The sequence below is a fragment of the Phocoena phocoena genome, chromosome 10 (genome assembly GCF_963924675.1).
Source record: "Phocoena phocoena chromosome 10, mPhoPho1.1, whole genome shotgun sequence".
NCBI lineage: Eukaryota > Metazoa > Chordata > Mammalia > Artiodactyla > Phocoenidae > Phocoena > Phocoena phocoena.
Genome location: NC_089228.1, coordinates 4,448,539 through 4,462,585, shown reverse-complemented (window position 1 = coordinate 4,462,585; position 14,047 = coordinate 4,448,539). Strand labels below are relative to the sequence as shown.

Sequence of the window (14,047 nt, the reverse complement as noted above, 5' to 3'; positions counted from 1 at the left end):
GGACTCATCAACACTTCCCACCCAAGACGCTCCTCCAGGAGGGACCCAGAAAGGGGCTGTGTCCCTTCCCCCAGCCCAGATGGGCAGGGGGAGGGGAAGACTGGCTGTAGGGAAGAGCACTGAACAAGGAGTCCAGGGCTGGCGTGCAAGTGCAGCCCTACGTCGTGTGACCTGGAGGCACCTGCGTCCCCTTCCTAGGCCTCATTTTCCCCACCTGGACGATGGGGAGTCGGGCGGCAAAGGGGTTCTCTGGCCATTCTCCAGGGAAGACATGTCAGCCACGAACTGGGGAGGTGTCCAGGGTCACAACTCAGCCTGGGGTCTAGGGCAGGGCGGGCACGGTATGGACAGCGTCACCCATGGGCTGCGGCACTGGGCGGGCGCTGGGCCTGGATCTGTCAGGGGAGCTTTAGAGGGTAGAAGGGTCTGGGGGTCACGGCCAGGCTTTCCTGCGGGCACTGGGGGCAGCCTGCTGTCCCCGTGGCCTGGCCCTCCCCGCCCACTTTCCTGTTTCCCCAGCTCCGTGCAACCAGAGCGGGGCTTTCTCAAACATAGCCTGGAAACTCAGAGGAAGGAAACCAAAGCATGGGTGGTGGGCCCAGAGCAGAGTCCCCCCACCCGGGACGGCACTCTCCCGGCCCTCCACCCCACCCCCACCCAGCCTTCACTCACCTGGAAGAAGGCGGCGTTGGCCAGATGCACCGGGATGCTCTGGGAGCTGCCCGTGGGCATGGGAGCCAGGGCTGAGGGCAGGATCTGCGGGCAGTCCTGAGGGCTCTGCAGTCAAAACCCAAGGAGGTGGGGCTGGCAATGGGGCATTTCGGAAAAGATGGGGTTCACGGCCACCCCAGCCAGCCTGCGCAGCCCCGTCTCCCCGGGGAGGCACCAGGCAGCCTGGGGAAGTGAGGAAACACTACTAACAAAACGTAGCAGCCACACGCACCGAGGGCCGCGCGCCCACTGCCTCCCATGTACCGTCTCACTTGACCCTCACGGCAAGGCCTATGAGCAGGAGAAGGCATTGGCCCCATTTCGCCGACGAGGAAACTGAGGCACAGAGAGATGCAGTACCCTGCCCAGTGGAACTGGGTCCCCATGGCCGCTCCACCGCGTGCCTCTCAGAGGAAACCTCCCCGTCTCTGGGCCTCACCTTTCCCAGCTGTAAAATGAGGGGCTCTACCACTTTCTGAGACTCTACCCAGCTCTGGAGTTCTGGTTTCCAGATTAACTCACGATAAATGATTCAGAAAAGAGAAACCCCAGACTTCTGAACAGCCCACGGGAAACAGGCTGTGAGCGCCCTGGTGTCGCCAGGTTCCAGACCCTTCCCCATTGCCCGGGCGAGTCACAGGCCTCTAGGTGGAGGTGCCAGCGCCCGGCAAGTCCTGCGGAGGGCCTGGACATCTGCATTCCGCGGAGCCACAGAGGTGACTTCAAAAAAGGAAGGAAGTTAGGGTGGGGGGAGGGAGGTATGAACCTGAGGTTCAGAGAGGAGGGGCGCTACCTGAGGGCAGAGGGCAGAGTTGCTCTTTGAATTCCCCTCTGTCTGACTCTCGGGCCAGAGACTGAGGCCTGAAACTGAGGGCCAGGGATCAGGGGTCTTTACTCCTTATTGTTAATTAGACAGGGAGCTCCTTCAGGGGCCCAGCATAAAAACCAGAGCTCGAGGGATGCCAGTGCCATATTTACTATCATTGACCATGGTCACAGTGACAGCAGTAGCGGCCAGCTGACACAGCCCTCCCTGTGCACCGGGATACTTGGGAGCACTCTGCACGTATTAATTCAGCAAATCCTCCTCCCAACAGCCCTATGAGGTAGGTACCACCATCACACCCATTTCACAGACTAGGATATTGAGGCACAGAAAAACCAAGTGGTTTGCCCAAGCACAGCGGGCTCTAGTTGTCCAGGACGTTTGCTGACCTCCAGGCCAGAAACCTCGCCCAGGCCGGTGAGTTTCCCTGGGAGCCGACCACAGGGGCCTTAGCCAAAGAGGCAACATGGCTGGGCCCAGGTGGGGCCTCAGCGGACCACACGGTGGGGCTGGGAGGTAGCAGCTGGTGTCCACTCGCTGTGTGACCCACAAGTCTGTCCCTCTCTGAGCTGCTGTCCTGTGCCATCCATGTGTAACCCCCTCGGAGTTTCCGGGAATGGAAGCCACATGTTCCTAATCGGGTCTCACAGCCGCTGCCAGCCTGCTTCACAGCTGACTGGGGGCCCTGCGGCTCTGTCCTCCCAGCTGCACCCCACCTGAGGGTAGGTGGCCAACAGCGGGGGCTGGAGGAGTGAGGGCTGGGGAAGGGGGAGCTTCCGCAAGAGGAAGTGACGTGGGATCATCCCTGAGGGCCCCTACCCCCCTTGACCCTTATGAGCCACGGCCACCTGGATGCTTGCACCCATTCTACAGAGCGGGAGCAAGGCTGAGGGCGGGCGCACCTTTGCCCTCTTTCAGCACCTCCCCCAGGGTTGGCTAATCCTCCTTGGGGACAGCTGGTACATCTGCTGCCAGCTTCCAGCCCCCGACCATGGCCTCCAAGTCTGCCTTGGCCATAGGGGAATCTCCCCAAGCCCCAGGCCTGTGGTTCGGGAGGGCTGACCCTACTCCCTAGCCCCAGGGATGGGCGGGTACCCAGGCCCGTCCTGGACTCAGCAATTGGTATGGGGAGTGAACGTGACCCAGTTCCCCTGGAACTTCCGCAGAACCAATGAAAAAGTCTCTTGGGGCTGCTGGGGGACCAGAAGCCTGCCCGGGGCTGCTGAGGCCATCTTGCTGCCAAGAGGGGAGGGCCTGCCTGAGAGTGGAGGCCACTCAGAGGGGTGGGGAGGCCCTGCTGACAGTGTTGGAGCCCCTGGATCCAGCTGTGCCTGAAGGGGACGCCGCCCCTCGGACTCTGTACTCACACAAGCCACATGCTTCTGGTGGGGCCGACGCCAGTTTGAGCTAGGGCTTCCCTGCACGCAAAGGACCGGGGCCTCCCGGTCCCACCCCAAGCAGAGTCGTCAATGCCTCAGAAAGATGCTAAGCACCTTCTCCCCTTTGCTCAGGAAACCACGGCCGACTGACCGAACGGACTGCGCGGAGCCGAGAAGGAAACCACGGCCGACTGACCGAACGAACTCTGCGCAGAGCCGAGAAGGAAACCACGGCCGACTGACCGAACGAACTCTGCGCAGAGCCGAGAAGGCGGGAGACCAGGAGTTGGGGGAACAGATGACAGGGCGGCAATGCCAGGGGCCACAGAAAGCCCAGATGTGAGCCCAGTGTGTGCCAGTTCACAGGGGGCCTCGCCTGTCTCCACACTGGAGTCCACAGACGCCCCCAAGGTCTTTCTACGTTCAAGAGTTGAGAGCTCGGGTCCCAATCCAGCGGAGCTCTGGGTGGCCCTGGGACCCCGAACCCACCTGACCTGTTCCTTCCCTGCCCTTCTGCACCGCTCCCAGCCCCTGTAAACTTCCCCCACATTCCCACCAAACTACCCTCTCCACTGGCTCCTAACCACCTTCATGGAGGCGTCTACCCAGGCTCCCCACCAAGAGACCCTGCCCTTCCATCTGCCCAAACCCTCCTTGCTTCTAAGGCCGAAAGTCACACCGCCTCGGGGTGGCCACGCGCTCCCTGGACAACTGAAAGTGGAGGACGCAGCGCCTTTCTTATTCTCCCCCCTCCACGGAAAGCTGGAGCCCTCCTCCTGGCATCCTGCACTCCCCGGTTTCCTTCCTCTGGGGCCCACGAGGGAACGGGAAGTGAGAAAAGACTCAGCCCCTAGCACCTGCCTTCCCAGAGACCCCTCTCTGGCTTGGCCCAAGCCCTACCGCCTGCTCCCAGCTCCTGAGGGGTCCAGGGGGATATGCAGACCCCGCTGCCTGCCGCCCAGTCAGAGGCATGGCGCCTCCACGGCTAACTGGCACTTAACTAAACGCCAAATTAAGCATCGGTTCAGAAGCTCCTGCAGGCCCAGCGTGGGAGCTGCCTCTTTTCCCACTGGATTGCCATAATCCTCTAAGACGGGCCCTCTCTGCACCCCGCCTCAACCCTGACCTGCAGAGCCGCAGACCTGGGAGAGAGTGGTTCACGGGGGCACTGCCACAGATACACCTCCAGGCTGGTGAGCTCCTATGCATCTGTTAGGACCCGGCAGAAGGTTCCCCTCCCAGAGAAGTCCTCCCTGTCCCACCCAGCAGAGCGGCCACCTACTGTGTGTCAAGTATGAAGTTGGTACCTTACAGACAGGTGTAATTCCAGATGCCCGCCCCAGCTTTTGAAATAGGCTCCATTTTACAGACGGGGAAATAGGCACAGAGAGGTCTGGCAGCTTGCCTGGGATCACACAGCTACAACTCACACCTCAGGCTCTGGGTTCACGACGGGGAGGGCAGAACTGTGTCTAACCTGGTGCTTTCCCAGTGCCTAGGACACACCCAGGCATACAACAGGTGCTCAATAAATGAAGAGTGTTGAGGCTGAGTCCTCCTCGCCCCAGTATCCTAGGGTAGAGCACAGGAGGCAGGCTGCCGGCATGAATGCTTCACAATGACATTCATCAAGTCCCTACTGTATACACAGGCCAGGGCTGGGGCCGGAAGGAGATGTTGGCCCCGAACGAGAGCAGGAGTCCTGGCTGGCCTAGACTGGAGTCCCAGCGCCCACTGCAGAGGCTCGGCACCTCCCCTGGGATTTGGCCACACAGCCTCTACCGGGCCTCTCTCCCAGCACTGGAAACCCCACTTTACTGCATCGCTGCTTTGAGTTAAGCACTGCTGCTGCGGCACACCTCTTCCTCAAAGCAGTTCTGAGGCTCAGGCAGGAGGGGCTGAGACCACAGGATTCCAGGCTCAGGCCATGAAGTCCCTCCTCAGCGTTACTCGTTGGCACCTGCCATGGGCAGACAAGGCTTTGGGGATTCCTGACGAGGTTCTCTGAGCCCAGAGCCAAGAGGCTGGGGCTTCAGTTGCTCTGGGGACTGGTACTCTCTAGGGTTGCTAAAAATGTTGAAGGTAAAATTGAAAAGTAGCACAAAGTGCAGAAGGGGGCCTCCTCCTACAGCTGGAAGCATAAACTGGCTCAGGCTTTCCTGGGGGTCAGCTGAGCTAAAAGTGAAAAACATGGCCAGGCTTTCACCCCAAAATGCCATTTTGAACAGCTGGTCTCCAGGGAATAATCAAGGCCGTGCACAGTGCCCTGGACGTATCAGAATGCAAAAAAGAAACGGGAAGGATCAGCATGTCCGACAAGAGGGGGTTGGTTAAATGCACTGTGATGTGATGAGCCCGGCACAGCTGTTAAATCTGGAGCGAAGGGAGAAAATTTAACGATACAGAAATGTTCTCGACATACTAAATGGGAAAAAACGGAACACTGGAGGCAGAGGGCACCCCTTGGGCCTGGCTTACCGTGGGATTTGGTGAGGCGTCACACCGGGACTGGTTGGAAACACAGGAGTGCTGCTGGGTGCACCAGAAACAGGGCCACTGTGCCGACAGGCAGCTGGTGCAGCTGGAAGACAAGGGGCACCCTCAGCTACCCGGCTCCCAACCCCGGTGCTCAGGAACCGGGACCCAGGGATGCAGATCCCAGCACAGGGGAAGGTCTTTCTCAACATCAGAGCTGCCGAGAGGGGCTGGGCACTCTGTTAGGTAGTGAGCTTCCTGCTGCAAGAGGTATGCAAGGAGGAAATAGGTAAGCAGGGCCTTTACGACACTAAGTTAAGTGTAATCATAGCACTTCTCTCGGCCTCTACCAGCCCGGGTGCTCACAGATGCCGGGCACTGTGCCATCTCTGCCGGGCAAAGATGCCAGTTTGTTGCACAGACACGCTGGCGAGTGAACAACCAAGAGTCCTGTCTGCCCCTGGGACACCATCACGTCTCTTCCCCGGGCTTCCCCAGGAGCAGAACCTCCTCCCGCCACCTGGAAGCAGGCCCCGCGCCACTCACGCTGTGTGGGGATACACCTGCCCAACGCGGCCGCAGTCGTAGATGGTGAAGCTGGCCCTGACGATGTTCTGCCCGTTGACCCTCACCGCCATCTCGACGGTTACGTGGTCTGGAACAGAGCAGGGGATCCAGGGAGAGAAGAACAAGGGAGCAGGGGGTCTCCACCGACGTCAGAGGCTGTGATATCAGGACCCCCATGCCTGAGATTCGACCACCTGAGAGCCCCCCTCTGGCTGTCCCCACGGCCCAGGCAGTGAAGTGCTTACCTTGGTTGGGTGGGAAGGGCGGGAACCGGTTCCTCGGCAGGAGGTTGCAGTAGGCGATCTGGTGGCCAAAGGCAGGGCCCGGAACCCGAGCCACAGTGTGGATGTCGTTTCCATAGTCACAGGCCATCTCCGTGCCGCTGAGGCTGGGCAGGCTCCCTGAGATCTGCAGGATCATGCCCTGGAGGCCGGGGCCCTTAGCTGGGGGTGTGGGGAACGGGGTGCGGGTGGGGGTGGAGGAAGGCCACTCCCTGCACCGCCCCACCCCCGCCCTGTAACCCTGGGAGAGGTGGTGGGTGGTCAGGACTCCACGCCAGAGGGCTGCAGCCTACATGGGCCTCAGTTTCCCTGTTTGCAAAATGAAACTGAGCATCTTACAGTAGCCAGAGGCGCTGCATGACGTGGCCCCCGTGACCTCAGACGCCCTCCTCTGACACCCTCTCAAATCATGAGACTTGGTCCCACCTCAGGGCCTTTGCACTGGCGGTTCCCTCTGCCCAGACACTCACCCTGCCTTCCTACCTCTGCTCAGATGTCGCCTTTGCAGTGAGTTCCCCACCTCGACCTGGTCTAAAATGTCAACACTGCCCTGCAACCTACTCGCTCTGCACCCGGTTCTCTGCTCTGCTTTCTTTTTCTCTGTAGTACTTATCACCATCTTGGCATTTTATCTTGCTTCGTCTCTCTCCCTGATGAGCATGTCAACCCCTCAAGGGCCAGGCGTTTGTCTATCTTGTTCACCGCTGTGTCCCCAAGTCTAGGCCTGCGTGTGGCACAGAGCCAGTTTGCTTGACCAGATGACGTGTGTGCAGGACTGTGACATGTAATGATGGGGAGGAGGGCGCCCAGGAGCCCCAGGGCCTGTCTGGGCCATCAGAGCCATCATCTCCCCCAGGTGACAGAGGAAGGTGCCAGCCTCAGAGAAGTCACTGAGGGCAGGGCTGGGTGGGACCCAAGCCTGTCTGTCCCTCAGCCCCTGCCAGGGCCTGGATCACCCCTGCCCAGAGGCTGCCTGCTACAGGTAAGCAGGGAGCTGCGGCAGCTCTAGGCCCTCCTGGACACGGGGGAGGGGGTAGCTACTTGCCCCCGTGCTGCAGATTCACGTTTCCCAGCTCGAGAAACAGCAGTCTGGCACTTAGTGGCCAGGATGTGAGATGGCGGGTGCTGGCTCTCCTCCCATCTTCCAATTTGCTCCCCCTCTTCTGGGACTCTGGAGCCCACCCACTTGAATTCAAATCCCAGCTTTGCCACTCCCTCGCTGTATGAACAGCGAGGTGTTCAAGTGACTTGAACAAGTCACTTCACTGCTCTGGCCTCAGTTTCCTCGCCTGTAAAATGGGGATGTTAAGACCATCTGGTCGTTATTGCTTTTGTCATCTGCCTCCAGGTCCCGGGGGTGCTATGCGCAGGAGTCTCCACCTCTCAGGGTTTGGGTGCCAGGTGAAGGGCTGTTCTCCACCCGTACTTCTGAGCCCGGAGCTGGGTCCTGGCTCCCCAGAGACTCACCGGGTACTCTTGGTGCACATCGATCTCGGCCGGCAGGACGGTCATGGCGGGACAGCGGCCGGGGCCCTCGCTGGCACTGGTCCAGAAACGCGGCTGGCTGGAGTTGGCGCAGTCCTGCTGCAGGGTGCACCTGGGGTGGCACGGCGCAGGTCAGGACGCAGGGGGGCTCCCCCGCCCCGATGGCCTCCCTGGCCCAGCCCCCGTCCCAGGGGTCTCACCGCGTCTCCAGGGCACACCAGCCGCAGTAGGCATCGGCCGCACCCACGCAGTCCCCGCAGGTGGTGTGCACAGCACACGCAGCGACTTTCACCCTGGCCATCTAGAGGCAGAGGCAGGGGCCCAGATCAGAGGGGCTGCCGGCCCCTCCCAGGGGAGTCAGCACGGCGAGGGCTGTGACAGGCTGGGGAAACTGAGGCTCGATGCTATAATGGGGGAAACACAGGGAACAAGGCCGCCCTGCAGAGGCGATGCCTGCGCTGGGAGGTGAGGACAAGCGGGCCGGGGGTAAGGGAGAGGGCGCCCCCAGCAGCAGCAGCAGCAGCACACAGGCAAGGCAAGCAAGAGAGCTCGGCTCATCCTGGGGCCTCGCCAGACTGGGGCTCGGGCCTTACCTGGTGGGACGTCATCAGATAGAGGTAACCGGGGTCTGCGGGGTCAAACTGCATGACGTGGTGCACAGGCTCCCCGTAGGCCACCGTCACCACCTTCCTGCTCACCACCTGCATGCTCTCGTTCAGGTTGATCTGGGGCGGGGGGGAGCCGTCAGGGGATGGTGAGCCACGAGGGTGCCCCGGCAGGGGGAGGCCGAATGCAGGGGACCTGCCCTGGGGGTAGTGGCTGACCCGGGCTTGGAGTCTCCACCTCTGCCCCTCTCTCGGGCCCTTCCGGGACTGGCAGAGGGTCACTCTACGCTTTTGCCTCTGCTGTGCCCCCACCAGGGCCTCCCTCGCTGCCCTTCGTGGGCACATCCAACCCTGTGAATAGGTTCGGGCTTCACAGTTTACAGAACGTTTTCTGGGAGGCTGTTGGGCGTCATGCCAAGGAGCAGGGACTTGGGTTTGAATCCTGGCCTTGACATTTACAAGCTGCACAGAGTACAAGTTGTCCAAGTCGCCTCCCCTCTCTGAGCTAATGGGGCTGATGACGACGCCTGCCCCGCGTGACCACGAAGTGTGCTAAAGAAGATGCGGCGAAGCGCTGCTAGGGCCAAGCCCGGGAGAAGCTGCAGAGCCACCCGTCTCATCCCTCCCCTCTCACGCCCATCTCACAGATGAGGAAACTGAGGCCTAGAGAAGCCAAGGGACTTGGCAAGAGTCCTAAAATGAAGATGCCTCAGGGTCGTGATGCAAGCCTAGGCCTGTCTGACCCCAGAGTCCAAGGCTGGGGCTGGGGTGTGGGGTCCAATGTCCGGGCAGGAGAAGGACCAGGACTAGCTCGGGCCTGGAAGCTTCTCTGGCTGAGGGCCCGTCTGCATGTCCCCTAGAGGATTGACAATGCCGATCAGAGACCCATCAAACTGCTCTCTTCCGGCTGGTCTCACATTCTCAACATGCTGCCCTGTCAAGGTCCTGCCAAGCCCTGAGCTGGGGTCAGGGGTCTAGATGCCTCCCTGGGGCCTCCTACCACCCAGCCCTCCTCGGTGGGCTCCCAAACCTTTAGTGGCTCCTCCTGCGTATGGCATCAACTTGTTCTGGCATTCAAGGCCCTGACGATCCATCTCAGCTTACTCCACCAGCCTCATCTCCACCCACTAAACCCAACTCAACATCCCAGCCTCTGAGCCTTTTCCCATGCTGTGCTCCCTTTCTGGAACACTTCCCTCTCCCCCTTGGACCAAGATTTGTCCTCCCAAGGTCTCCAACAAAAAGGAGGGCTTCGCAGATGCCCTCCACACACCCAGTTGGAATTACTCTCTTCCCAGGTTCCCACAGGCTGTCCCTGCCCTTGTGACATCCCTCGTCCCAAGGGGCCTCTTGGCAGAGTCTGTCCCGGGCAGCTTGGCCCCATTCCCACCCCCAGGCATCCAGCAGACATGTTTCCACTCCTTCAACAGTCTACTGATGGGACTTCCCTGGTGGCGCAGTGGTTAAGAATCCGCCTGCCAACACAGGGGACACGGGCTTGAGCCCTGGTCCGGGAAGATCCCACGTGCCGCGGAGCAACTAAGCCCGTGCGCCACAACTACTGAGCCTGCGCTCTAGAGCCCGTGCTCTGCAACGGGAGAAGCCACCGCTATGAGAAGCCCGCGCACTGCAACGAAGAGTAGCCCCCGCTCGCCACAACTAGAGAAAGCCCACGCACAGCAATGAAGACCCAACGCAGCCAAAAAAAAAACCCCCAAAATAAAAAACACAGTCTATTGAGCACCTAGTGTGCTCTGGGGCCTGGGCTGGGTGCTTATGATCTAAGCCCCAAGCTGGGCAAGTGGGCGGGAGATGACCCAGCACAGCGCAGCGTGGAGGGTGAAGAGGTCCAGGTTGAGGGGTGGGGTGGCTCTGTGCTGACTGGACCTGAATTCAACCAAGGCTCTCGCTGTGTGACTTTGGGGCAGTCGTTTCCCCTCTCAGAGCCTCAGTGTCCTCATCTGTGAAATGGGGATCATGGCTCTGCCACCCTTGAAGGGATGTGAGAATTAAACAAGATGATGTCCGTGACATGCCTGTCGAGGCTGGGTAGACAGTGGTGCCTAATAACTGCAGCTTCGTGGGTGGGGGAGACTCCTGGACAGATGGGGAAATTGAGGCTCAGAGTGAGAAGTAACCACCCCAGGTCACACAGCTGGGAGGGGAGGAGCGAGGATCCCCATCTGAGTGCCTGACCCCAAAACACAAGCCCCACTGTCTGCGGACCCTCAACGGAAGCTCTGAAGGTTGAGGAGGACCCCTGCCCCCTCCCTGCTCCCACACCTGGCATCTCCCCCAGAGGGCCAGGCGGGCTGGGACTCTGACCCCCACTGCTCAACCCCAGCCTGGGGCGTCTGCCCAGGGAACTGAGGGAATTGGACTATCGGATCTGAATCAATTAGGCCAGGGCCTGGTGCCAGCGGGAGGCATGCCAGGTGGCTGTCGTTCTGACAGGCAGGGTGTGGTAGGTGCCTGGGGGGCAGGTTCACGCCCTCACCTGGAGGCCGCTAAGTGGGGAAACTCTCACCCCTTCCCAGCTCCAGGCAACTCAGGGCCGGGCATCATTACCTCCAGAAACCAGTCACTTTGGTTTCGGGCTGGGGCATCTGCAGAGGGCGGCCAACAGAGTGGAGGAGGAAACGGGAGGAAGAGTCCCCACTTGCCAGGCTGTGGCCTACCCCCGCCCCTTGAAAATCCTACAACAGTCTCAAGAGGCCAAAAGTGCAGCCGTCAACAGATGGGGAAACTGAAGCCAGGAGACAGAAAGTTCACTGCCCAAGGTCAAACAGCCTGCAAGCGGCAGAGCCCAGAGACCTGAACTCAGATCCACCCGGTTTCAAAAACCCAGTCCTGGAGCCCTGAGAGAAGGGCCCCCTCTCAGCCCCGGTTCCCTCCTCTGCACGACGGGCACTTACTGCTGTGAGTAAGAGCGGAAGACGCAGACGTGGAAGACGCCGCCTTATAACCCACGGGCCCCTCCCCCCAACCCTTGCCCCCTACCCCCCCGGCTACCCCCCCAGCCCCAGCCCTACCTTCAGCAGCCGGCCACTGACTGTGCCCAGGAAGACCACCGTGTAGTTGCCCACGCTGGCCACGGCCACGGAGGAGAGGCCCTGGGCTCGGAACACTGGCGAGGCCTTCAGGGGCTGCAGGATGGATAGGGGGTGCTGCAGGTGGGCGGCCCCGCAGTCCAGCTGTTCCGGCTGCAGCTGGAAGAGAGACGCATGTCAGGCCTCGGCTCCGGAACCTTCTCCGGCTCCCTGCCCACACAGCCGGCTGTGGTCTCCGGCCTCAGCATCAGTGCTTTTAAAGTCCTGCTCCTGTGCTGTATGCCCAGTGCTGGGATCAGGCCCCAACATAAGCAGGACCCCGTCTCTGGGCCCAAGTTGACCTCTGCCCTCGGCTTCACTCACAGAGCTGCCCCAAGGAGATGGGTACGTTCCGGGTGTGCAGGAGCTGGACAGGAGGAGTCATGTGAGGAAGGCAAGAAGGCCCAGGGAGGCCAGCCTCTGCCCCAACTTAACCTGCTGACACCCAAGAGGTGTCCCTCCTGTCCCGGCGAGGTCTCCACAGCAATCATGGGGTCTCCTCCCCCCCAGGCCCCTGTTCTGACCCCAGCAAGCCCCTCCCAAATTCCCAGCAGCTCGCCAGACCCAGGTTGAGGGCTCCCTAAACTGAGGTCCCTCTCTCCTTTCCCAACACACGTCCCTTCATCTGCCCACATTGCAGATGGGCAAACTGAGGCCAGGTGTGTCCAAATGCACAATCCTGACATCCACATCAGCTACACCTCACAGGAGCGGGAAAACCACGCTGGCATGCCCAGTCCCCGCCATTCCCAGGACTTGCGCCCACCTTTTCCACCTTTCTCTGAGTTTTGTTGGTTCTTTCAAAGGTTTCTCCTGCAATCTCCACAGAAGTACAACACAGGCCTCTAGGAAGTGCCTTTCAGAAGACAACTGTGCAAATCCACAAGGATGCAGACACAAGGGTGTTTTAGAAGAGTGGGGGGCGGGGGACACAACCTCAGTGTCCACAAGGATTGAGCACATCATCCAGGAGAGCCACCCCAGCCCTGGGAGACACCACAAATCTGCACTGATTATGAAGAAAGATATCTGGCTGAGAAAAGTCTCAGGATGTCGTGGGGCCTTTTTGGTAAAACTGGCACATAAACATTAAAGTAACAGTCACTACAGCAAACAATACAGGCCACGTCTACTGGGAACTGACCCTGTACCGGGCCTGTGCATCAACTCCCTGGATCCTGGCAGCCCTCTGAGGTCCCACGTCACAGACAGGGAAACTGAGGCTCAGAGGGGATGTGGCCTGCTCCAGGTCACCAGCTGCAATATCACGCCACCAGGACTGAAGCGGCCAGCAGAACTGGCTTTAGGGCGTGGCTTTAGACAGAGGGTTTTTTTCCCCTTATCTGTGCTTTTTGCAAGCCAAAGCCACTGATGATGTGCCCACATGGGTTTTGTACAAAATCTCCACAAGTTTTCAAAAGCAAACCATAAATACCAGGTCCTTCATTCTTGGGAAAATAAACAGAGCTGAGCCCTGAGCCCAGCGATGGGGTGGGGCTGGGGACTGCCCTGGGCCACAACTCATGACCCGGTGGCCTTCCACAGGATGGCCAGGAGCGACCTGAGCAAGTCGCTTCACTCTTCTGAGCCTCAGTTTACTCAACTATAAAATGGGTGCATCTCCAGCACCTCCCTCATAGGCACTCGGATAAGACAGTTCATCGTAAAGCACCGGCACGGAGCGTGGCTCACAGTAAATGCTCCAGAAGTGTCACCTGATACTATCGCTGTTTCAGATATGACAGTCACTGAAATTATTATTATAAAGTGGAATTTGGGGGCAAATCATGCCTACCTCAAAAACTTTCTAACCTGGACCACCTGGGACCACCTTAAGGCAGCCATCCTCTCACCGAGGAGGCTCTTCCAGGCCCCTCTTCTCTGGGCCAACTCTTGCCCTCAACATTTCCCCCTGAACACAGCTGCCAAGTGAGCCCTTTAAAGGTACAAAGGTCTCCTCTGCTTGAAACCCTCGGATGGTTTACATGATACTGAGAATAAACCTTGGATCCTAAACCCTCCCTTCAGGCCCCTGGGATCTTCTGGGCCCAGCCCATCCCATCCTTGCCCTCACTCCTCCACTCCAGCCACACCGGCCTCATTTCTGTCCCTCAAACAGTCCAAGCTGGGTCCTGCCACAGGGCCTTTGCCTGTGCCGGTCCCACTGCCTGGAATGCCACTGCCCAGACTGTCTTACCACTGGCTCTTCATCTTTCAGCTTCAGACTACCCTGCCTGACCCATCCTCTGTGTTCATCTCTGTGCCCAAGTTGGGGGCCGGCTCTGGAATGAGGCTGCTGGCCCATCTCCCCAGCGGCCTCTCCCAGCCGTGGTCCCACCCCCCGCAATCCTGCAGCTGCAGGGAAGAGATGAGGTAGCTCCACCAGCGAGCAGGCAGGAGAGCGGGCACGTGGGCCCAAGACGTCATGAGGACGCTTTTCCCAGGGGTTGTCTAACTCTTCTTCACTGAAATCTGTGGATTACTTGTGTCATTTAATAATACATTGTTCTAAAATTAAAATAGTAAACCCTTGCCCAGGGGACAGGCGCTTCCTCCCTGAGCTGTGGGAGGGGTGGGAAGCCAGGAAGGGGACACCTGGAGGGCCTGGGTGACAACTTTGGGATTTTCT

General features: G+C 59.8%; 1 protein-coding gene across 1 annotated transcript in view; it reads right to left on the bottom strand.

Annotated features, from left to right (window-relative positions):
* The window catches only part of PLXND1 (plexin D1), a 50,867-nt gene that overhangs the window by 21,918 nt on the left and 14,902 nt on the right, over window positions 1-14,047 (bottom strand). The window contains exons 2-9 of the mRNA XM_065884819.1: window positions 11,362-11,538; window positions 8,318-8,449; window positions 7,925-8,025; window positions 7,707-7,836; window positions 6,204-6,381; window positions 5,938-6,046; window positions 5,395-5,497; window positions 673-777 (exon numbers count right to left, since the gene is read on the bottom strand). Coding sequence (XP_065740891.1) covers window positions 673-777; window positions 5,395-5,497; window positions 5,938-6,046; window positions 6,204-6,381; window positions 7,707-7,836; window positions 7,925-8,025; window positions 8,318-8,449; window positions 11,362-11,538 — 1,035 coding nt within the window. The remainder of the gene's footprint in view (window positions 1-672; window positions 778-5,394; window positions 5,498-5,937; window positions 6,047-6,203; window positions 6,382-7,706; window positions 7,837-7,924; window positions 8,026-8,317; window positions 8,450-11,361; window positions 11,539-14,047) is intronic.